The sequence below is a fragment of the Xenopus laevis genome, chromosome 8S (genome assembly GCF_017654675.1).
Source record: "Xenopus laevis strain J_2021 chromosome 8S, Xenopus_laevis_v10.1, whole genome shotgun sequence".
Taxonomy (NCBI): domain Eukaryota; kingdom Metazoa; phylum Chordata; class Amphibia; order Anura; family Pipidae; genus Xenopus; species Xenopus laevis.
Window position 1 is genome coordinate 97,559,979 of NC_054386.1, and position 25,331 is coordinate 97,585,309.

Here is a 25,331-nt window from a genome sequence, read left to right on the forward strand (position 1 = left end):
GCCTTTTTCAGAAGGATTCAGATTCGGCCGAATCCTTCTGCCGCCTGAACCTAATCCTAATTTGCATATGCATATGCAAATTAGGGGCGGGAGGGAAATAGTTTGACTTTGTCACAAAACAAGGAAGTAAAAAATATTTTCCCCTTCCCACCCTAATTTGCATATGAAAATTTCGTTTCGTTATTCGGCCAAATCTTTTGCAAAGGATTCGGCCGAATCCAAAATAGTTGATTCGGTGCATCCCTAAAAATTTTGGAAAAATCCTGGAAAACATTACTTAAAATCGGAAATGCACCCACTGAAATGCATTATAAATTGGTGGGACCACAAATAAAAAATGTAACATGCAGGAAAACTTAAAATCAGGTTACTTAAAGGAGAAGGAAAGTAGTTTGGCACTTGGAGGTGCCAAATGTTAAGCCCCCCCCCCAAGTGATTGTATTTACTTACCTGAAACCCCGGCCGGTGCTCTTATCCGCAGAAAACTTCACCGGCCCGGGGTTAAACCAGTGAGCGCTTCTCTTCCAGCTTCTTCTTCTTTCTTCAAATTTCCCGGGGCAGATGTTTGCGCAGTTGAACGAAATAGCAACTTTTTAGTTCGGCTTTTCACTCTAATGCGCATGCGTAGCCACACAAAGAAAGATGAAACTGGAAAAGGATCGCTCCTTGGTGCTCACTGGTGCCGTTTTCTGCTGATAGGAGCACTGGCCCAGAGTTCCAGGTAAGTAAATATAATCACTTGGTGCCTAACATTTGGCACCCCAAGTGCTAAACTACTTTCCTTCTCCTTTACAGTGGACCTGTGACCCAGATTCACAAATCTGTATAATAAAAGTCAATTTCAAATTAAACATGAAATCCAATATCTATTTTTTATTAAAGCATTCATAGCTGTTGTAAGCTCATTTAAACATCTCAGCTGTCAATCAAATATTGTCTGCCCCTCCTCTATGCCTTAGGCAATTACTTTCACTTTCCATTCAGCACTTCCTACATGTCACTGCTCTCCTCACATTCCCCCAGTTCTCCACCATTTAATTGTGTAACCAGGACATGGGGATGGACATCAGGTGTCCCCCATTCTGGAGCACAAACAAGATTCTGAGATGATACAAGACTTGTCTTAATATCAGTGTCCACAACATGGCTCCTGCCTGCTTGTTATAATTATGAATTCCCAGACTGAAGGAAACAAGATTCAAATAAGTTATATTGTGTAATTAAAGTTCATTTTGCTTGACTAATGTGATAAAATAGGATTTTGGATAATTGTTTTTACAGTTTAAAATAGAGTTTTTACTGTAATAACAGATCAAGCAGTAAGGCCATACACTAATAGGCTGTGTGCAGTAAATAAAGCTCCCAAACAAAGACAATATATAAAGTTTATTTAGCCATTTGTGCACCGACATCTGATGTGTACGTATGACCCAAGTTTAAATTGTATTAGATAATATATTACATATTGTATTACAATGGTGTACAACCTGTAACTTGTCTGTGATTACTCATTTGGGCGGCACAGTAAATGACCAAAGGAACAGCCTTAGTTTGCAGTTATTTTTAAGATCCGCTGTCTGCATTCCAGTAGTGATTCCAGAGTGATTGGATCATCACTAGATGTGCAGGCTGTATCGGTGTATAGCAAGACTGGCTTCCTCTGTGTCTGTCAGACCTTTTCAGTGTTTTCCCTATTGGAGTTTAAACCACCCCCGAGCACGGTTTCAAGAATGTGTAGGATATCCTATTCCATGTCTCGCCTTTATTGACCTTCAAGCTTGGCTTTAAAGGATAAGCAAACCTTTAAAATAAGTGAATGTAAAACTGATGAGGGTGCTATTCTAAGAACTCTTGCCATGTACATTCATTATTTATTCTTTTTTTCTTTCCAAGATATTAAGGGATACATGTACTTTTAATATGAATTTTGTTACAACAGCGCCACTTGCTGGTCAGTTTCCCACCAGTCTGACCACCAAGTAGTCAAGGAAGTTGTCAGGAGAAAGAGGCTGCTCTGATGTTCTTCTGCTTAGGAAAATAATAATAAAAAAAAACCTTTCTCAAATCTTTCCTAAGCAGAAGAACATCAGAGCAGCCTCTTTCTTTCTCCTGACAACTTCCTTGACTACTTGGTGGTCAGACTGGTGGGAAACTGACCAGCAGGTGGCGCTATTGTAACAAACTTCATTCATATTAACAGTACATCATTCATCAATTTTACATTAACTTATTTTAAAGGTTTACTTTAATTTAAAGGGATTCTGTCATGATTTTTATGATTTTATTTCTAAATGACACTGTTTACACTGCAAATAATTCACTCTACAATATAAAATGTCATTCCTGAACCAGCAAGTATTTTTTTTTTATTTTTATTTTTTTTAGTTGTAATAGTGCTACTCCAGCAGAATTCTGCACTGAAATCCAATTCTCAAAAGAGCAAACAGATTTTTTTATATTCAATTTTGAAATCTCACATGGGGCTAGACATACTGTTAGTTTCCCAGCTGCCCCCAGTCTTGTGACTTGTGCCTGCACTTTAGGATGGAACCAATTTCTGGCAGGCTGTTAATATAACTGAATCAGTCTCGTGGGACCTGGATTTTACTATTGGGTGCTGTTCTTAGATCTACCAGGCAGCTGTATCTTGTGTTAGGGAGCTGCTATCTGGTTACCTTCCCATTGTTCTATGGTTAGGCTGGGGGGGTGATATCACTTCAACTTGCAGTAAAGAGTGACTGAAGTTTATCAGAGCACAAGTCACATGACTTGGGGGCAGCTGGGAAATTGACAATATGTCTAGCCCCATGTCAGATTTCAAAATTAAATATAAAAAAATCTGTTTGCTCTTTTGAAAAATGGTTTTCAGTGCAGAATTCTGCTGGAGCAGCACTACTAATTGATGCGTAATGTTTTCCCATGACAGTATCCCTTTACATCTACTAGAAAATCATGTAAACATTAAATAAACCCAATAGGCTGGTTTTGCTTCCAAAACGGATTAATTATATCTTAGTTGGGATCAAGTACAAGCTACTGTATTATTATTACAGAGAAAAAGGAAATCACGTTTGAACATTCTGATTATATGGATAAAATGGAGTCTCTGGCTTTCCGTGATTGAGTTTTCTGGATATCTGGTTTCCGGATAACCGATCTCACACCTGTATTTTAATGTTTGTAACTCATCTGCTTTGCTTATGTCTGTCATTCTATAGTTTGCTTCTCTGATGAAAACGTTTCTTTTATTTTACTTATCGAGCACCAGCTTAGTAGATAAGTGTAACATATGGTCGGAATGTCTGCTCTTCTCTAATACACCCACCGTTCTCTATGCTTGATGTTTGTGTCTAATGCTGCCATTTCTAATCTATCTCTGCTCTTCTCTATTTTTTTGTGTACACGTTCCTGCTTGATTGTCATTTATTTATTTTAGTTTGCCATATTTTTGTCTTACATTACTTTTGCTATCATTCGTCCCTTTTTTTTTTTTTCTTTTTTTTTCTTTTTCTACATTTATTTTATTTTTTTAACAATCTGCAGGTTATCACTTCCCAGACTGGGCGTACAAGGCGGAGTCAAGTCCCGGCTCCCGACAGATCCAGCTGTGGCATTTTATTTTGGAACTGCTGCAGAAGGAGGAGTTTCGACATGTTATTGCCTGGCAGCAGGGGGAATATGGAGAGTTTGTGATTAAAGACCCAGATGAGGTGGCCAGGCTATGGGGCCGGCGCAAATGCAAACCTCAGATGAACTACGACAAGCTGAGCCGAGCTCTGAGGTGAGGAAATGATGCTTTATACTCGCTGCAGGATTCTCCTGCTTTTATAAACGATGAGGTGATTGTGTTGAAATGGACAGTCGTACCTAAGAAATACTCAAATGTAAACCTGTGGTTGGAGCATTTTAAAGGAGAAGAAAAGGCTAAAATTAAGTAAGCTTTATCAACAGTAAACCCTCATAGTAATGTTGCTCTGAGTCCTCTGTCAAAAGAAACAGCACATTTCTTTCCTTCTATTGTGTACTCATGGGCTTCTGTATCAGACTTCCTGTTTTCAGCTTGAACCTCCAGGGCTAGGGCTTGAGCATGCTCAGTTTGCTTCCCCTCCCTTCTCTGCTGTAATCTGAGCCCAGAGCTATGAGTCGGCAGAAGAGACTCCGGCAGGAAGTGATGTCACAACAAGCTAATGGCAGCTGCTATCCTAAACAAGCTGAGAGCTTCTAGAGCTGTTTTGTAAAACATTCTGCAGAATAAATAGTGTTATAGGTTGCACTATTGTGGCTAATCTATTGCCAATAAGCTGCTTCAGTAGCTTTCCTTCTCCTTTAAAGGCATACTGTCATTTTGCATCTGATTGTCTAGGTTTAGATACATTTAACAAGGAGCAGAGATGAGTTATTACAAGGCCTTTCCAGCTAGCAGTGTTCTAAGTAGGGATGCACTGAAGCCACTATTTGGGATTCGGCCGAATCCCAGAATCCTTCATTAAATATTCGGCCAAATACCGTATCCAAATGAAGGCGGCCATATACTTATACTTGGCGAGGTAACCTGATATGCCCACTCACGGCAGGGCGATAACTGGTTAATCCGAACGTTCAGCCCTGTGGCCGATGCGCCCCTGGATTAAAGAAAAAATCAAGCTTGCCTAATCTAGATCTGTCCGATTTTTGGCCTGATATCGATCGGGGGGACCAGTCTGAAGCCCCCACACACAGGCAGATAAGATGCCGAATCAGTTTAAAGGACCAAGATCTGCAGCTTTAATCTGCCCGTGAATGGAAAGGAAAAAGTGGGAAATTATTTTTACTTCCTAGTTTTGTGACGAAAAGTCACGTGAATACCCTTTCTGCCCCTAATTTGCATATGCAAATTAGAATTCAGACTCGGCCGAATAAAAAGTCTGAATCCCAAACCGAATCCTGGATTCAGCGCATCCCTAGTTCTAAGGCCTATGTTATACAACACTGCAGATAATGGGAAGCAATTTCTAGGGAACAACCCTGCTGATCCTACTATTTAGCATTCCATGTATGTAACCAATCGGTGATCGTGTAATCTATTAGCAGTACTCTTCACACAGACACTTCAACATATGTTGAATCTCACGAGACTGCCCTGCACTGTGGGATAACTGGTGTGTTTGCTTCAGAAAAACTACTATAGCTTCTATAAATAAGCTGCTGTGTAGCCATGGGGACAGCCATTCAAAGGAGAAAAGGCTCAGGTTACACCGCAGATAGCAGGAAAGCTCTGTAGAACACAATGCAGTTATCTGTTATCCACTATTTAACCTGTGCAATATAGCCTTTTTTCAATTCGCACCATTGCTACACAGCAGCTTGTTCATATAAACTATAGTAGTACTTATCTGTTATCTACTGTGTATCCTGTGCTTGAATGGCTGCCCCCATGGCTACACAGCAGCTTGTTTCTATAAACTATAGTAGTACTTATCTGTTATGTACTGTGTATCCTGTGCTTGAATGGCTGCCCCCAGGCTACACAGCAGCTTGTTTATATAAACTATAGTAGTACTTATCTGTTATGTACTGTGTATCCTGTGCTTGAATGGCTGCCCCCAGGCTACACAGCAGCTTGTTTATATAAACTATAGTAGTACTTATCTGTCATCTACTGTGTATCCTGTGCTTGAATGGTTACCCCCATGGCTACACAGAAGCTTGTTTATATAAACTATAGTAGTACTTATCTGTCATCTACTGTGTATCCTGTGCTTGAATGGCTGCCCCCATGGCTACACAGAAGCTTGTTTATATAAACTATAGTAGTGTTTCTGAAGCAAACATCAGTTTTACCAGTGCAGGGCAACACTACATGATATTTTGATTACTTTAAAACACTCATTTTTTGGTGTTACTGTTCCTTTAAACGATTGTGCATGACAAATCCAACAGGTGTGAAGAGGTACGATTAGGAATGCAGTAATTTGGCCAGCCATTACCCACAATTCCACTTACATAATCCTGGGTGTGGCTACTTGGGTAATTGTTAGTGTAAATTATGCTGCTTGTTGGCAATCGGAACTCCCAGTAACACTCATTTCATAAACATTTTAACAAGTTTTGCAAGTGAGTTGTTTTCCGGTTATCTAAAGGCCAACAAAGGGGGCACAGGTTATAACTAGGACTTACATCCCGACAGCCTTTATATACTGAGAGTTGCAGTTAAAAAGCTAAACGTCAACAATGTGGACCATGTCATGCTAAGACAATTTGCATTTGGTCTGATTTAAATTTTATCTTAAAGGGATTCTTTCATGATTTTTATGATGTTGTTTTTATTTCTAAATGACACTGTTTACACTGCAAATAATTCACTGTACAATATAAAATTTCATTCCTGAACCAGCAAGTGTATTTAGTTGTAATATTGGTGTGTAGGTGCATCTCGGGTCATTTTGCCTGGTCATGTGATTTCAGAAAGAGCCAGCACTTTAGGGTGGAACTGCTTTCTGGCAGGCTGTTGTTTCTCCTACTCAATGTAACTGAATGTGTCTCAGTGGGACCTGGATTTTACTATTGAGTGCTGTTCTTAGATCTACCAGGCAACTGTTATCTTGTGTTAGGGAGCTGCTATCTGGTTACCTTCCTTGTTCTGTTGTTAGGCTGCTGGGGGGGAGGTCATGACTATGGGCAGCTGTGAAACTGACAATATGTCTAGCCCCATGTCAGATTTCAAAATTAAATATAAAAGAAAAAAATTGGTTTGCTCTTTCAGTGCAGAATTCTGCTGGAGCAGCACTATTAACTGGTGTTTTGAAAAAAATATTTTTTCCCATGACCGTATCCCTTTAAAGGAACAGTAACACCAAAACATGAAACTGTTTCAAAGTAATGAAAATTACTTGATGTTTGCTTCGGAAACACTACTATAGTTTATATAAACAAACTTCGGTATGGCAATGGTTCAAATTGAAAAAAGGCTATATAGTGCAGGTTAAATAGTGGATAACAGAATACCATTAGGTTCTACAGATCTTATCTGCTATCTGTTGTGTGACCTCCCTCTTTTCTCCTGTAAATGGCTGCCCCCATGGCTACACAGCAGCTTGTTTATATAAACTATAGTAGTACTTATCTGTTATCTACTGTGTATCCTGTGCTTGAATGGCTGCTCCCATGGCTACACAGCAGCTTGTTTCTATAAACTATAGTAGTACTTATCTGTTATCTACTGTGTATCCTGTGCTTGAATGGCTGCCCCCATGGCTACACAGCAGCTTGTTTATATAAACTATAGTAGTACTTATCTGTTATCTACTGTGTATCCTGTGCTTGAATGGCTGCCCCCATGGCTACACAGCAGCTTGTTTATATAAACTATAGTAGTACTTATCTGTTATCTACTGTGTATCCTGTGCTTGAATGGCTGCTCCCATGGCTACACAGCAGCTTGTTTCTATAAACTATAGTAGTACTTATCTGTTATCTACTGTGTATCCTGTGCTTGAATGGCTGCCCCCATGGCTACACAGCAGCTTGTTTATATAAACTATAGTAGTGTTTCTGAAGCAAACACGGCAGTATGACCAGTGCAGGGCAACAGTATTTTCATTACTATAAAACACTCATGCTTTGGTGTTACTGTTCCTTGAAACCACTGTCTGATTGCTGGGACATTTACCAAAAAAGTAGCTACAAAATTGTATGGGTCCATCTTATATGTTTTTTTTGTTTTTTTTTTTAACACTGCTCCAGTGCTCTAGCTATGATGACCGCGGCCACCGAATAGGTAGTCATAGCTTCAGGCCTCCTCCTGTTCATTACCTTTGCGTTGCCTTAGTGCCTCCCCCTCAGCCACCTGTGCAGATTGCAGCATTGCCAAAAGTGAAACATTGCAGTTGGACGCTTCACAACAGTCGTGACTCAAAAGAACAACACTTTCCCATTTTCTAAAATATTCCTGTTTCCTCCCACCTAAGAAGTACATTGTAAACGTGATAGGAAGTATGTAGGAAGACTTTGTCCGTAGTCTTCTCGTGGGTCTGCCAACTGCACATGCCGCGTTGGTATTTAATATTTAAAGGGCATGTAAAGGCAAAAAAATAAAATCCAATTTTTACTTTAAAGTATATTGGAGATAGGTTTGGTTTTCCTTAAATAAAAAAGGTGTACTGTTTTTATAAGAAACATGACTGTATGCAGTGTCAGACGGTCCCTAACTGCTCTGCAGGGAAACAATCATACTTATGAACAGCAGGGGGAGCCCCGGCCTTCCCAGCCATGCAGAACTCAAGCAGCTTTGTTTGTTTCCCTGTAGAGCAGCCGTGACTGTATAGAGATTTGTATTGGATTTTAGTTTTGCCTTTACTGTTTCCAGCTGCAGGGACAAAGATCATGGAGCCAGATTTAAACAGATAAACTGGGATTTTATTTGGAGGATTATTTTGCTGCTGCCACTGGTTCTGCAGAGTTGGAGAAAGTTTGTATTAAACAATACAAAAACTATAAAATCTACATTAGATTACATGACAACACCGGACCCAGTGCAGTCTGTATATTCTGATTATTAATCAGTCTTGCTGTAGCGGCTTCTGGCAGATATTTGACTTGTGCTGTTTTGATCATTTATGACGATCCCTAAGTAGCCCAGACCACACTGAGCATGTGCACAGTCTTGGTCTTGTAAAGATGTATAACAAATTTACAAGATGGTGACCCCCTGTGGCCAACTTTGAAAGCATAAATCCTTTGTTTGATTAGGCTTGTGGTGCAGTAAGTTCATGTTTATTATACAAAATACAGTATTTCTAGTTTTATTCTATTTTAGACTTTACTTCCCCTTTAAAAGGTAAAACCTTGAATTGCTTTGTGGTGTTGCCCTAATAAACCTCCGCATCCTATCGCAGATATATGCCCTAGACTAGGGAAATTTTATTGCTTGCTCTTTTGGAATTTTAAATAAGCTTTAAAGGGTTTCTGTCTTGATTTCTTTGGTCTAGTTCTAAATGACACTGTTTACACTGCATACAATGTACAATTTCATTCCTGAACCAACAAGTGCTTTCTGTCAGGCTGTTGTGTCTCCTACTCAGTGTAACTGAATGAATGTGTCTCAGTGGGACCTGGATTTTACTATTGAGTGCTGTTCTTAGATCTACCAGGCAGCTGTTGTCTTGTGTTAGGGAGCTGCTATCTGGTTACCTACAGGTATGGGACCTGTTATCCATAATGCTCAGGACCTGGGGTTTTCCGTATAAGGGATTGTTTCATAATTTGTATCTTCATACCTTAAGTCTACTATAAATTATATAAACCTTAAATAAACCCAATAAGGATTAATTATATCTTAGTTGGGATCAAGTAAAAGGGTACACAGAAAAAGGAATCCAAATTAATTGATTTTAATGGAGTCTATGGGAGATGGCCTTTCCATAATTCAGAACATTCCGGATAAAGGGTTTCCGGATAACTTATCCCATAACTGTATAATAGAGTCTATGGGAGACGGCCTCTCCGTAATTCGGAACTTTCTGGATAACTGGTTTCCAGATACTTGATCCTATACCTGTATTCGGCTTTTAGCCCATAGCAGGCCAGTTTATCCAGTTTTCTTGATCTATGGGCAGACACCCAACTGCTGCATGAAGAGAGAATGAAGAGAAACAGATGCTGAGAGAGGAATAGTGAAGATAAACTTGATTATTTCAGAAATTATGCAGAATATTTAATTGATTATATTTAGAAAACGTATTCTTTCAGCATGCTGAAGCTTATATTAATAATAAAGTTCCCCTTTAAATACATAAATGGGTGGCTTCTAGAACAAAAGAACTGTAACGTTTGCTACTGTCCCAGCTCAATTGGATGCGGCGAAAGGGAAGGCAAACCACAATTTTCTCCGAATTAAGCTTCTTCGTTATAGTTCTCCTACTTTTTTTGTTAATGTCATTTGAAAATGTTATGTCTGTTTCAGAAACATTCTTTATTGTCGCTAGAAGTCTACTGAAGCTCTTCAAATTCCCACTGACCTTTTTTGAATATTTTTTTTTCCTTTATTTCAGATACTATTACAACAAGCAGATCCTGCATAAAACAAAAGGAAAGCGTTTTACTTACAAATTCAACTTCAACAAACTGGTTATGCCCAATTATCCTTTCATCAACATCCGACCTAACGGTAAGCTTTGAAAAGGCTAACACAATTTGATGGTATCTCCCCAGAAACTGAACTAGAGGGGGGCCGGCCCTGGCGCAGGACGCACTGCCGGGCCCCCCTCCGTAATGACGGAACTAGCCGGGGTATGCGCGGGGGGCCCTGAGGGGGTTCGGGCCTTGGCCCGCTCGCACCCCCTGCTCCCCCGGTAGTTCCGCCCCTGTTTCTCCCTTACTATGTACCCTTAAAACACATCCGTAGTCCTTGCATCTGAGTTCTGGAGTAAAGAAGGAACTTTATATCCTCTCAGTAGAATTAAGTCAAAGGCAACTGGACATTTAGACTTTTTCTCGTCCGAGTGGCTTAGTTCAACTGAAGTGGTAGGGGATTCCCCTGCATTTAACCCTTGAACTGTCAGACATCCAATCACAATGAACTATTCACACGTCCAGTCCTTTACATTGAAATGCATGTAAAGGCCAAAAAATAAAATCCCATTTTTACTTTCTTTAATGAAAAAGAAACCTATCTCCAATATACTTTAATTTAAAAAATGTACAATTTTTATAAGAAACCTGACTGTATTCAGTGAAATTCTCCCTTCATTTACTGCTGTGGATAGTAATTGTCAGATGGTCCCTAACTGCTCTGCAGGGAAACAATCATACTTATGAACAGCAGGGGGAGCCCCCACCTTACTTCCCAGCCATGCAGAACTCAAGCAGCTTTGTTTGTTTCCCTGTAGAGCAGTCGGTGACTGTGTAGAGATTTGTATTGGATTTTAATTTTGCCTTTACATCCCCTTTACTGTTTCCAACTCCAGCTGCAGGGACAAAGATCATGGAGCCAGAGTTGCCGAAAGTTTGTATTACACAATACAAAAACTATAAAATCCACATTAGATTACATGACAACACAGGACCTAGTGCAGTCTGTATATTCTGATTATTAATCAGTCTTGCTGTATCGGCTTCTGGCAGATTTTATTTGACTTGTGCTGTTTTGATCATTTATGACGATCCCTAAGCAGCCCAGACCACACTGAGCATGTGCACAGTCTTAGTCTTGCAAAGATGTATAACAAAGTTACAAGATGGTGACCCCCTGTGGCCAACTTTGAAAACATAAATCATTTGTTTGATTAGACTTGTGGTGCAGTAAGTTCATGTTTTTAGTATACAAAATACAGCATTTCTAGCCTTATTCTATTTTAGACTGTACTTCCCCTTTAATTACACCTGCCTCAAATGGAAATCATGGTACCATTGTACCTGGATGTCACTTACTCACATCTGTGAGTTTTAGCCAACACCTTCCTGATGTTAAATGGAACCATAGTGAGTGGATGTCTGTGACTTTAATACCCTCATGCCGGGGAATTTCCCACCACTTCAGTCGAACTGAAGAAGCCCCCTCGGATGAGTGGTGAAACTCTAAAATGTCCAGTTGCCTTTGATTTAATTGTAGGGATGTACCAAATCCACTCTTTTGGATTTGAAATCCTTCGCGGAAGATTCAGGCCGACACCGTCGCGGAAGATTCGGGCCGAATTTTTTTTTTTTTGTGACTAAGTTACATGATTTCCTGCCCTGCCCCCAATTTGCATATGCAAATCAGACTTTGGTTTCGGTTCGGCCAGGCACAAGGATTCGGCCGAATCCTGCTGAGAATGGCTGAGTCCTGGATTCGTTGCATACAAATTTGTCTTGGGGCTCAAGTATATATACTGGGTAAATTTGCATCTCAATTTTTGTGCTTTTCAAAAAACCTCAAGGCAACTTATATTGATTGGTCAGTTGAGTTTGCTATCGTTCACTTATTGGTTCAATTTTCAGGGCCAAAACTACATGGACCACTTATCTGTTCAGTTTTACCTGGAGCCTTATATTTGTGGGGTCGGACAATTGTACGGGCAGCTTCTAGTAATTGTGATGCATAGACTGCCTTCTGCCTGAAACTCTATAACAAAAAATCACGTAGGTGTACGACCCGCTTTCATATATTAAAGGCACTGCCACCCTTATTTTAGCAACTACACCTCCCCCTGGGCATGCAAAGGGCTATAATGGGCAAAAGTTCAACCCATCTGAATTTTATATTTTATTTTTCTTCCCCTTCCTGCTATGAGCAGAACACACAGGAAACAACAAGTCATGAGCAGCTAAAATCCAGTTTCATTTCTGCTTTGCAGCATCTGTTGAACCAGATCAGAACAGGCGCAGGACAAATGACCGAGCTGCAGATTTTGCTTTTTGTGTGTGTTTTAAATATGTTCAAAGATGGTCAGAATTGTAATTTTGTAGACTTGCCTAAAGCTTAACACAGCAAAGCCAGATTCCATTTGGGAGACTTTGAAAAACATTATGTAGGAACAGATTGCTGCTTGGCTTCAGTTCTCCTGCTTCTGGCTTTGCCATGATTATGCCAGTTAGGATAACAGAGGGCACCCACTCATACGGAAACAAGATTTTGCTGCATTTCTGAAAATTAATGGGTCTCTTTAAAGGAGAAGGAAAGCTACCGAAGCATTTTATAGCCCATAGATTAGCCACAATAGTGCAATCTATAACATTATATTTATTCTTTAGAATGCTTAACCATACCTGAGTAAACTGCTTTAGAACTCTGGGTTTTTTTTTTTTAGGATAGCAGCTGCCATATTAGCTTGGTGTGACATCACTTCCTGCCTGAGTCTCTCCCGGCTCACTTATAGATCTGGCCTCAGATTACAGCAGAAAGGAGAGAAGGGAGAGAGGAGCAAACTGAGCATGCTCAAGCCCTGGAGGTTTAAGCTGAAAACAGGAGTCTGATACAGAAGCCCATGAGTACACAATAGAAAGAAATGTGATGTTTCTTTTGATAGAGGACTCAGAGCAGCATTACTTTGAGGGTTACTGGTGTATTTATATAGACCTTTCTGATAAAGCTTACTTAGTTTTAACCTTTCCTTTAAGAATGGGCTCATAAAGTCCCTAGCAGTGACCTCCAAGGCAAAGCATGGGTTATACATTCATAGTGGGTCACCGGTATTGTTGGCATCTAGTACAGTAAGAAGCACAACATCTACCTCTTTCTCCTTAGGGGTATTCTTCACCCCTTGGTGTCTTGCCTGCCTGCCATAGTACTGCCCAACTATACCTCTATGGTTGTTTGTAGGGCTTTAAATGGGAACTATCGTGAAATTTAACATAAGCTTCAGCATACTGAAATAAGAAACTTTCTAAATACAATCAATTAAATATTCTCTGTCGTTTCTGAAATAATCAAGTTTATCTTCACTATTCCTCTCTCAGCATCTGTTTCTCTTCATTCTGTCTTCATGCAGCAGTTGAGTGTCAGATATTCATTGACAGTTAGATCCAATATATCTTATAGGGGGGCTTCTTTTGCCTAGAAGATGTATTAGAGCTCACTCTATTAAACTCACCAGACATCATGTCTCTCTACATGCAGAATTGGTGCAAAAGGCAGATTGTTAGATTTTGTTTGTACTGGAATCCGTTATTTGAGTGAGCTCTAATACATCTGCTAGGAAAGGAGCACCCCTACAAGATATATTGTATTTAACTGTCAGTGAATATCTGACATCCAACAGCTGCATGAAGACAGAATGAAGAGAAACAGATACTGAGAGTGGGATAGTGAAGATAAATTTGATTATTTCAGAAACAATGCAGCATTTTTAATTGATTGTATTTAGAAAGTTTCTTATTTTAGTGCGAGGAAGCTTCTATTAAATTTCAATTTTCACAATAGTTCCCCTTTAAATACAGCACATCATCATAAGAATCCAGCTCTTCATTCAGCATTTAAAAGGGTCCTCTTCCCTGACCTAGATGTTTGGATCTACTCTGGGCCCTTGCACTCTTAGGAAAATGAATAGCCAGAGGCAGATACTTCCTAGACAGGGTTTTATCACTCAAAAGAATAGTACATACTGGTTACAATCTCTTCCAGTAGGCTGTAATCATCTTCCTGACCAATTTGAAGCTGGAATATGACCTCCATTATATACAACGGTGTCTGCTCCATATGTCTAAATGTTTCTTTTACAGTTATATCTATTTAATTTCTTCTTCTCGAGGTATTGGCATGTATATCTGCTCCCAGGGTGTAGTAAATATATACTGTATAATCACTTGCAAAGAAAAACTTCCAAAAAGTTAACACTATGGTCTAAACACATTAAACCCCAACCCATCGGGTTGCTATAATTCCAAATACCGGACGGAGACGTAGTGATAATGAATGCAGTAGCAAAAAATTATAGAATTAAAAATTTTAGGACATGTTTATTTAGGACATGGTAGCCTAACGCGTTTCATACCAAATGGGCACTTTCCTATTGGCTAACCTTTTTGCTGTCATTTTCTCTTTCAGGTGCTGTCCCTCAGAGTGCTCCACCTGTTCCAACTGCATCCTCCCATTTTCACTTCCCTCCACTAGACTCCCCCAGCGAAGACGCCCACGGAAGCCGGTTCTCTGGGAACTCCACCGCGCAGTCCAGCCGCGAGTCTTTGAACGAGGTCACCGATCGTAAGACAAATGCATCGGAACAAGATGACCTTTCCTCCGATTGGCGGCGTAGTGCAGACCTTCTGGCCCCGCGTAATCCCATGGGTTTAGGCCATCGTGCTCTTCAGAAGCACAAATCCGATCTCATGCTCCCTGTTTTTCCGATGCCAGGAATGTATGCCGACCCCCACAGCCCATTTGGCTTGTCTCCTCTTCCTGGCCGTGGTAGCCTCCTGAATATTCCCATCTCACCTGCCTTATCTCTCACTCCGACGGTCTTTTCCTATAGTCCATCACCAGGCCTGAGCCCAGCTTTCCAAAGTAGCAGCTGCTTTAACTTCAACCCTGAAGAGATGAAACACTACCTGCAGGCCCAGGCTTGCTCCGTATTAAACTACCACCTCAGTCCACGGACTTTCCCAAGATACCCTGGTTTTATGATGCCCCCTCGTCAGCCTCATTTTCCTCCAGAGGAGCAGTCCTCGTTCCCCATCAAGTTGCAGCCTCCCCCAATGGGACGTAAAAACAGAGAGCGTGACCAGAGCCAGGATGAGACGCAAATTACTCCACAACAAACTCCTGTTGTAACCACAATGAAGGTGGAGCCTATTTCTGCTATGAAGGTGGAGCCTATTTCTGACTATGAACCAACATCCGATGAGGATCTAGACTCTTCAGCAGAGAAAGATTTCCACAGTGATGAGGAAGATGACTCCTTCTCTCCAAGAGAAGACCCTACTAGGCAAGGGCATACGTTTATCAAGCCGGCCACTCCATCTTGGACCGCAGTTTCATCTGCATCTTCCAGGCCACCGTATCCTAACGTGGCTACAGTAGATCCTTCTGAATCCAGCGACCGAGTAACGAAGGACTATTCCGTTGATGCAGCTTCAGTCGAAAAGAAAGAAGACTCTCTTCCCCCAAAGCTACGTCTGAAACGCCTGTGGAACGGCGAACGTCAGACAGAAGTTGCCGAGGACAGAGGAGAGTGCAGGAAAGTCAGCTGCATTGTTAATGGTCTCAGGTCTCCAGTCATCCCCGCAGAAACCAAGGCAGTGGCTGCTGATTCTTAGTAATGGCAGTAATTTTCTATTTTAATCCTGTTCGCGTAGCGCTGCTACAGAATGGTCGACTTTTATTGATTTCCAAACTTTCCTAATAGCTGATCTATAATTCGTATTTTTTCCCCCCTCTTTGAGCATTCAGGGAGAACAATACCTCTAACACACCGGAAATGACTCAACCGTACAAACTGCAGACCCTTTTTTGCTTTATTTTTTGGTGGTGATGTAAAACTTTCAGCTGTTTTTTTTTCTTTAGTAAGAGCATTTTTGTGGTTTTGCAGCCCTCTGCTTAACATGAAAGGACAGCCTAGGAAAGCCTTTGGAATGGATGAATCTCTTGCACTTGGTTTTTCAATTCTGTTTTTTTGTTGTTGGGTTATTTATACATTATTCAGGATATCCTTTTTTTTTTTTTTTCCCTCCATTCTTCTGGATCAAATTGACTCCTGTTTAAGGAGAGCCCGGGAATGATAATACTCCTTGCAACTGAATAGAAGTGTGAAGATCCGTACAAACGGGAAATATACCACCTCTCTGAATCCTCTTGTGATTTAATGGGTTCATTGCTAAGAATGTGCACCAAAAGTCCATCCGTAGTTTAATACAGCAGTACTATTTACAAATATACCTCCTGTGCTCAAGCCAATTCTTTTGCCTGTAGGAAAAAAGACTTCTTGCTTCAATCCTGTCACTTTCTATTGAAACCCTGCAGTCTCATTGACTCCGTGTTTTGTATGTGTGACGACTAATTCCTGTCGGGAAGTCGAGGAAGTGCTGCTTGCGCTCTTTATGACCTACGGGAAGTAGAGTTTAGAGAAGTCATGGAAGGTGGGAATAATTGTAAGACAAAGCCTTGTTCTCAGTCTGGGGTTTTCCCATTGCCACTTTATACCCGTATACATCTAGATCTGGTATGTTAATCATAGATTCTGTCCTCTCAAGATATGTATATAGATTTAGCATTTTTAACTCCTGCTTTCCCTTTATATTCCCCCCTAAAACTTTTATAAATAAGAGATTCCAACGGAATGTGTGTCAAAAAGGGAGATTATTTTTTCCTTTTTAAAGACCTGTCCTATCCTGTTTGGTTGGAACATTAAGGGAGGAACTCCACGGTGCAGCTCGATCCGACACGTTGCCATGCGACGAAACGCATGCGACGTGTCGGAAGTTCTGTAGATACAGGAAGTGAAGGAGAAATCGCAGGTAAGAATTACATTTATCTGCCTGTTGGATGAAAATGCAGCGTGCATCGGTTTCATCAGTCAGTCGGATAAATGTAGTTATTACTTGCGATTTCTCCTTCACTTCCTGTATTTACAGAACATCTGACACGTCGCATGCGTTTCGTCGCATGGCGACGTGTCGGCTCGCGCCGCACAGCAGAGTTCCTCCCAAATTCTACATTTAGTAGTTTTATTAAGTTGCCTGTGCCTCAGGGACTAATTTATCATCATCTGTGGCAGGTGAGTGATCCCTTGCTATTCAAACCCATAGGAAGATACATAGCACAAACAGGTATGGGACCTGTTATCCAGAATGCTTGGGACCTGGGGTTTTCTGGATAACTCATCTTTCTGTAATTTGGATCTTCATATCGCATGTCTACTAGAAATTCATATAAACATTATTAAACCCAATTTGCTGCCAATTAGGATTAACTATATCTTAGTTGGGATCAAGTACAAGCTACTATTTTATTATTACACAGAAAAAGGAAATAATTTTTTAAATTTTGGATAAAATCAAGTCTATAGGAAACGGCCTTTCCATAGTTTTCTGGGTAACAGGTTTCCGAATAACGGATCCCATACATGTACCACTATAAAAATCATTCTGTGCGTGCCCCGTTGCATATCTGTGGGGCTCATTTATCCACACTGGGCAAATTTGCCCATAGGTAGTTATCCATATAAGCCAATCACTGATGAGCTTTTTAAAACCAGCTGCAGGTAGAACAATGAATGCAGCAATTTGGTTGGTTGCCATGGGTTAGTGCCCATTGGCAAATTTGCCCAGTGTTGATAAATGACACTCTGTGTCTTTGCGTGTGCCTCTGTACACTGACCGGCTAATTGATAGATTTACGATCTTGTTGCCTTGATAAAAATATAAAAGATTTTTACCACTTTTATTGCTGGTATTTAAACCAAAGCTCCCCCCCAAATAATGATGCCTGTTTTAAAAAAAAAATCTGTAAATATCTTATCTATTTTTATTAGTCCGTTTGTATTTTTCTAAGCAAAGCTACAAATATTTTATTAAAACGAGAGCGTAGCTCATCTTTGGAATACGTATATAGCTGATGGTTTATTCAGATGACACTCGTTTCATAGTGTTAGAGAGACGCTCGTCTCCTGGTTTGTTCCTGCTGCTTTTTTATCTAGTTCTGCCCTGGGTGTTGCTGCTCTAACAGGTTGTTCCCATCCTTCCCCAAACTGCCTGAAGCTTCCTGTGCTCCCATCCAGGAATGTAGTCAAACCTGTCCCTATCCCTTTCATTTCCTTGTTTGGAATGGTTCCCGCTGATGCTAATTGTAGCTCATAATTAAAGGATAAGTAGACCTTTAAAATAAGTGAATGTAAAATTGATGAGGGTGCTATTCTATGCACTTTTGTCATTTACATTCATTATCTGTTTTGTTTTCATTCCAAGATATTAAGGGATACATGTACTGTTAATATGAATGAATTTTGTTACAACAGCGCCACCTGCTGGTCAGTTTCCCACCAGTCTGACCACCAAGTAGTCAAGGAAGTTGTCAGGAGAGAGAAAGAGGCTGCTCTGATGTTCTTCTGCTTAGGAAAGATTTGAGAGAGGTTTCTAATTATTTTCCTAAGCAGAAGAACATCATATAGCGAATAAATAGAAAATCAATAATTAATATAAATTACAAAAGTACTTAAGGTGGCCATACACGGGCAGATAAAGCTGCTGATATTGGTGGTTTGGACCGATTTGACAGCTTATCTGCCCGTGTGTGTGGGCTTCCGACGGGTCTTCCCGATCGATATCTGGCCATGATATCGATCGGGAAGGTTTGATTTTTAACCGACTAACCCATCGGAGCTCCTTGGCGCATCGTAATTCGATCGTTTGGCCTTAAGGCCGAACTAATTACCCCCGATATAGCCATGCCGTTAGTGGCATATCGGGGAAAGATCCGCTCGTTTGGCGATGTTGCCAAACGAGCGGATCTTTGAGTCTATGGCCACCTTTAGAATAGCACTCTCATCAATTTTGCATTCACTTATTTTAAAGATTTACTTATCCTTTATGTTTAGTGGACATTACAAAGATATGGTCTTAAGATCTGCTTCCCCCCCCCCCACCGTTTTGTTGGTATTCAAGAGTTTAAAAATATGAAGAAAAAAAAAAAATCTTGCATTATTATTATGCCCTCTACTTTTTACGGTGGTAACGATGTGCTATTTCTAGAAACGCGTGTGCTGCGCAAAAATCTTGCTTGCAGTGCCTAGGGTCCCCAAACATTTTTGGCCCGGGAACCAAATTCCAGGGGTTGGGAGGGATCAGAGGGGGTCGGGCAGGTTGTTGGAGGGGTCGGCGTCCAATTTGGGCACGCTGGAGTCAAAATTTGGCGCACCGATTTCATTGTCCGGCAGCCCATTTCAGAACTGTCCGTGGCCCGGTGGTTGGGGACCCCTGGCCTAGAAGATATCACAGAAAGCTGGAAATTGTCAGGCGGCCCCTGCATGAAGTGCGACAGGCCAGATGATACTCTGCAATCAGTGGATGTGGCATTGGGGTTCTACTAATTGGAAATTTAGAAGAACAAGGAAACTTTGATTGGCTCCCGTCATGATTCCACATTAGTGTATTTTTTATTTCTTAAAGGAAGACTACACCCGAGCTTTTATGAGTCAGAGCATCATTGGAGATCTTTGTTTACGGCTTAAACCCAAGCACTTAGGGTATGACTTACCATGGAGTGTTAAGGATATCCACATAATTGGGGAAACAGTGGACTAAGTGACTCAGGCCATAAGTAGATTTTAATTATATTCCCTAGTAGGGACTGCGCCTGCTAAAATGGTGCCCCTCCTCTTACTGGAATTGTCGTCCTTTCTGCAAAGCGGCTTTTAACCTTCACATTTTAGAAACAATCCCAAAACTACACTTTTACGACTGCTGCTGTAACACCAAGGGGGTTATTTATTAACTTAAAAAATCCAACTATAAAATCCGAATTTTTAGTGCGAAAAAAAACCCCCATTTTTTTCAGGATTTATTATACAGGTATTGTACCTGTTATCCAGAATGCTTGGGACCTGGGGTATTCCAGATAATGGATCTTTCAGTATTTTAGATCTTCATACCTTATATCTACTAGAAAATCATGTAAACATTAAATAAACCCAATAGGCTGGTTCTGCTTCCAATAAGGATTAATTATATCTTAGTTGGCATCAAGTACAAGCTACTCTTTTATAATTCGGGGGCTTTTTGGATAACGGGTTTCAAGATAATGCATCCCATACCTGGGAGATAAGCCCCAAAACAAATGAAAGCCTAGGACCATCTTTTCTTTGAACAACTACTTGCGTTAATCAACATGACAGCCGCCACCTATATACAGGTATGGGATCCGTTATCCAGAATGCTCAGGACCTGGGGTTTTCCAGATAATGGATCTTTCCGTAATTTGGATCTTCATCTTGTCTACTATAAAATCATGTAAACGTTAAATAACCCCAATAGGCTGGTTTTGCCTCCAATAAGGATTAATTATATCTTATTTGGGATCAAGTACAAGTTACTGTTTTATTATTACACAGAAAAAGGAAATAATGGAGTTTATGGGAGACTGCCTTTCTTTAATTCAGAGCTTTCCAGTAACTGGTTTCGGGATAACTGATCCTATACCTGTACCCCGAAGAGGGAAAAAGTCTGAATCCGAAAATCTGATCTCAGACCTGCCCAGGTTGTGTATAAGTTAATGGGGAAAAGTCCCGAAGATATCCAGAGCTTCGCTAGGTTTCGTGGTTTTCGGGCAGAAAATCCAAAACATTTGTACAGTTCGAATGTGTACGTTTCCCCCCCCCCACACGAACTGGAATTTTTCGGGAAAATGTATTGGTAAATAACGGAGAATAACCCGTGCCGAGTATATTTCAGAAAATAGAATCAATTCGGATTTTGATAAATAACCCCCTTACTGTATTCATTTTTTTTATTTTTGAAAATGTAACCACAAAGAAGCTGCAGTTGAGCAACGGCTTCATCTCGGGTGCCTCTAATATTTACCTCTAGTCTGAGAAATGACGCGGAACAGAAAATGATTTCTTAGTCATCAAACCATCGCGGGACGTTTGATCGGGAGCCGGCAGTTTGCAGGCTTGTTAAGTGTCGGTTATTCTAGTATGGCTGAATTTAACTCTGAACACGCATTCGTTTTGCTTCATTCATTGTCTTCACAGCATTGAGCCGAAAAGCTTTTATTTCCGTTACCAAAACGTTCTGAAATTCACAAGGTAACTGCTTATATACCTATATTCTCAGGAACCGCGTATGCGTCAGGCACTTGTTACAAAGCCTTTAAAGGGGTGGATCGCCTCTAAGAGAACTTTTAGTATGTTATAGAATGGCTAATTCTAAGCAACTTTTACATCGGTCTTCATTATTAATTTTTTCAGTTTTTAAATGATTTGCCCTCTTCTTCGGACTCTTTCCAGCTTTCAAATGGGGGTCACTGACCCTATCTAAAAAACAAATGCTCTGTAAGGCTACACATTTATTATTATTATTGCTAATTTTTATTACCGTGTATACTCGAGTATAAGCCGAGTTTTTCAGCCCCCAAAATATGCTGAAAAACTCTACCTTGGCTTATACTCGGGTCAAGCGCAAAAACAGTCGCCGGCTTCCAAGAATGGTTGCCGGCATCCAAAAATGAGACGCTGGCACCTCCATTGGGAGGAGAAACCCTCAATTTTTTGATTGAAACTTACCAGAAGCTGCTGCATTTCTCACCCTAGGCTTATACTCGAGTCAATAAGCTTTCCCAGTTTTTGGAGGTAAAATTAAGTACCTCGGCTAAAACTCAGGACGGCTTATACTCGAGTATATACGGTACTCATCAGGCCTCTCCTATTCATATGCCGGTCTCTTATTCAAATCAGTGCGTGGTTTTTAGGGGAATTTGGACCCTAGCAACCAGATGGCTGACATTGCAAACTGGAGAGGTGCTGATTAAAAAGCTAAATAACTCAAAAACCACAAATAATAAAAAATGAAAACCAATTGCAAATTCTCAGAATATCACTCTCTACATCATACTAAGTTAATTTAAAGGTGAACAACCCCTTTAATACACAGTGGTTGATCTTTTAGGGAGGGGTAGGAACTGTGCAACTGTACTAACAGTATTAAAGGGGTAGTTAACCCTCTCCTATTAATATTCTCGTCTCCCCGTTTATCCTCTGCCTAGTTGCTAGGGCAAGTCGTACCCTAGCAACCAGATAACTGATGGCATAGCAAACTGGAGGGTTGCTGAACAAAAAAAGCTAAAAAAAAAAAAATTTAAAAATGTAAAACCAAAGGCAAAACTGCCACTGTCTGCATTCTACAAAAGTTGACTTAAAAGGCAACAACCCCTTTAATGTGTTGGGCAAAACAATTGTGGGTAATATTATTCACCCCCCTCCCAGTGTGATATATTCCAACAGGGAATAACTGAGCTTGCTTACTTTACCACAACATCATTTTCTGTTGACCCAAGTGCTGGAAAAAAAAAAAAATATTATAATATATTTCTATATTATAATATATATATCTATTGTGTATATATCGATGCCGCTTCTTTCCCAGACATTGGCTTGTTGTATAGCATATGTGTGTTTTAAACTTCATATTCATATTTTTAAGTTAACATAGCTTTTTTATTATGTTTCAAAAAGGACAGGAGACAAAGTAGTGGCATAAAGAGCCGTTCCTCGTATAAACGCAAAGGAATTGCACTTGGTTCTCATGGAGATTTTTTTGCAGGTTTTTTTTTCTTCAAGTTTCTTTTTAGATTTCAGGGAAACTGCTCAGGTCTCTGACGCTGGACCATAATTGGGTCGGGTGCATTGACAGCAAACGGGACACAGTATAAAAGAAATCCGAATAAGGCTCGGGGGTTGTGCCTTTCGTGATTTCTGATTGGACAAGGATTCGACTGCAGGATCTCTATCAATGCTGCTTTGGGTCTTGCCCGATGCTTTATTTGTGTCCACAAGCAAGTGCCAAATATTTGTAACATAAATTCTTTTTAATTCCCAGTAAGATTTCAGAACTAATTATCCTAGAAGTAGTTGGCTGGGTTTTGTGAAAAAAAAAAATCTTTTTTAACACTAAATGGGCAATCATTCAAATCAAGTAGAATGGATGATAAATGATATATTAAATATAAGCATTAATAATTCACTTTCCAAATAAGAATTCCACTGACTGTGATGACTTCTCTGCAGGTAGTACAGCGCTGCGAAGTATGGTGGCGCTATATAAATGTTAATAATAATAGTACACGTCTGCTCCCAAACTCGGAGGTATCCATAAAAGCATTATATGCAAAGGTTTCCTTTGTGGTCCAGTCTCAACTGATTACTTAAGATCTCCAACCCTTTCTTAGAACAGGCTACTGCTTACTGCCACCGCCTTCAGGCCCCGACTGTGGGTGAATGTCAAATGCCTTGGACAGTCACTTTATTGGGCCTGTGGGGGGGCAGACATTTGGGTGTGGATCTGCCCCTTCTTAGTGTCAGTCTGACAACTCTACAGGCCGTTGCTAGGTTCTTGGCGTAGGAGTTCTATAGAGCTGTGTTTTAATTAGGGGTGCACCGAATCCAGGATTCTGGCTTTTTCAGCAGGATTCAGCCAAATCCTTCTGCCAGGCCGATCCGAATTTTAATTTGCATATTCAAATTAGGGGTGGGGAGGGTGAAAAGCATGACTTTGTCACAAAACAAGGAAGTAAATGGTTTCACATCCCTAATTTGCATATGCAAATTAGGGTTCGGTATTCGGCCGAATATTTCGCAAAGGATTTGGGGGTTCGGCCAAATGCAAAAAAGGGGATTCGGTGCATCCTTAGTTTAAATACACCAAATTAACACCCAATGCAGCCGCATTAAACCTGGTGTACGAGTGTGCATTTATAAAGTAGTGTGCAGCTGAGTGTAAAGCTTAAAAATTGTTTGCACTTTTATGTGAATAACGTTGCACATCTTTCTAAATATGCCCTTGGCTTGCCTTTTAGGTATAAGATGCCTGAACACTAAAACATGAATACCTCTACTCAATAGCAGCTGTCACAAAAGTATATACAGGTATGGGACCTGTTATCCAGAATGCTCTGGACCTGGGGTTTTCCGGATAAATGATATTTCCTTAATTTGGATCTGCATACCTGAAAGGATAAGTAAACCTTTAAAATAAGTGTAAAATTGATGGTGCTATTCTAAGGCTTTTTGCAATGTATATTCATTACTCATTTTGTTGACCAGCAGGTGGCGCTGTTGTAACAAAATTCATTCATATTAACAGTACATGTATCCCATAATATCTTGGAATAACAAAATGAATAATGATTGTACATGGCAAAAATGCTTAGAATAGCACTCATCAATTTTAAATTCACTTATTTTAAAGGTTTACTTATCCTTTAATTTTACTAGAAAATAATGTAAACATTAAATAAGCCCAATAGGCTGGTTTTGCTTCCAATAAGGATTAATTATATCTTGGTTGGATCAAGTACAAAGTACTGTTTTATTATTACAAAGAAAAAGGAAATTATTTTTTAAAAATATGGATTAAATGAAGTCTGTGGGAGACTTTCTGGATAGCGGATAACAGATCCCATACCTGTATACACCATCCAGCTATAGTGTATATAAATACCCTAGTGCTAGCAGAGATCATAATTAAAGGGGAATAAACTGGAATTTCTTGTTGGGTTAGGGTTGTTGCATTGAATAGCCTGTCTATCTGCATGTGAGATTATATATTGGATGTGGCAGTGCTTTATGGAAAGTCTGCTCCATCTATTTTGAATAAAGCTGGCTGTTATTCAGGCCCCATGCATATTTTCCAGTATATGCCTGTGTATGGGCCCAGAACTGCCTCCTCCCAACAATGTCTAATTGGGGCTTATGGATCAGGAAGACTTGGTCCCATTGTGTGTAAAACACCTGTGGTGGATGCCTTTACCGGTTACCCATATTGTCTGTAGTGTGTGTGTTCAACATCTTCCCCTCGTGACAAACAGAAGCCAAATCCATTGTTCTACATCTCTATACCCTTGATTTAATTGGGGCTTGGTCACATAAGGATCAGGAAGGCTTGATCCCATTATGTGTAAAACACCTGTGGCGGACGCCTTTACCGGTTACCCATATTGTCTGTAGTGTGTGTGTTAAACATCTTCCCCTCGTGACAAACAGAAGCCAAATCCATTGTTCTACATCTCTATACCCTTGATTTAATTGGGGCTTGGTCACATAAGGATCAGGAAGGCTTGATCCCATTATGTGTAAAACACCTGTGGCGGACGCCTTTACCAGTTACCCATATTGTCTGCAGTGTGAGTGTGTTCAACCAACATCTTCCCCTCATGACAAACAGAAGCCAAA

The 25,331-nt window shown here is 40.3% G+C and overlaps 1 protein-coding gene across 1 annotated transcript in view; it reads left to right on the forward strand.

The window, feature by feature from the left end:
- etv3.S (ETS variant transcription factor 3 S homeolog) overlaps positions 1-15,889 on the forward strand; it is a 35,601-nt gene extending 19,712 nt beyond the window's left edge. Inside the window, 3 exon segments of the mRNA NM_001094966.1 lie at positions 3,544-3,781; positions 10,029-10,144; positions 14,501-15,889. Of these exon segments, the coding sequence (NP_001088435.1) occupies positions 3,544-3,781; positions 10,029-10,144; positions 14,501-15,708 (1,562 nt within the window). The 3' untranslated portion in view covers positions 15,709-15,889.
- The last annotated feature ends 9,442 nt before the right edge of the window (positions 15,890-25,331 follow it).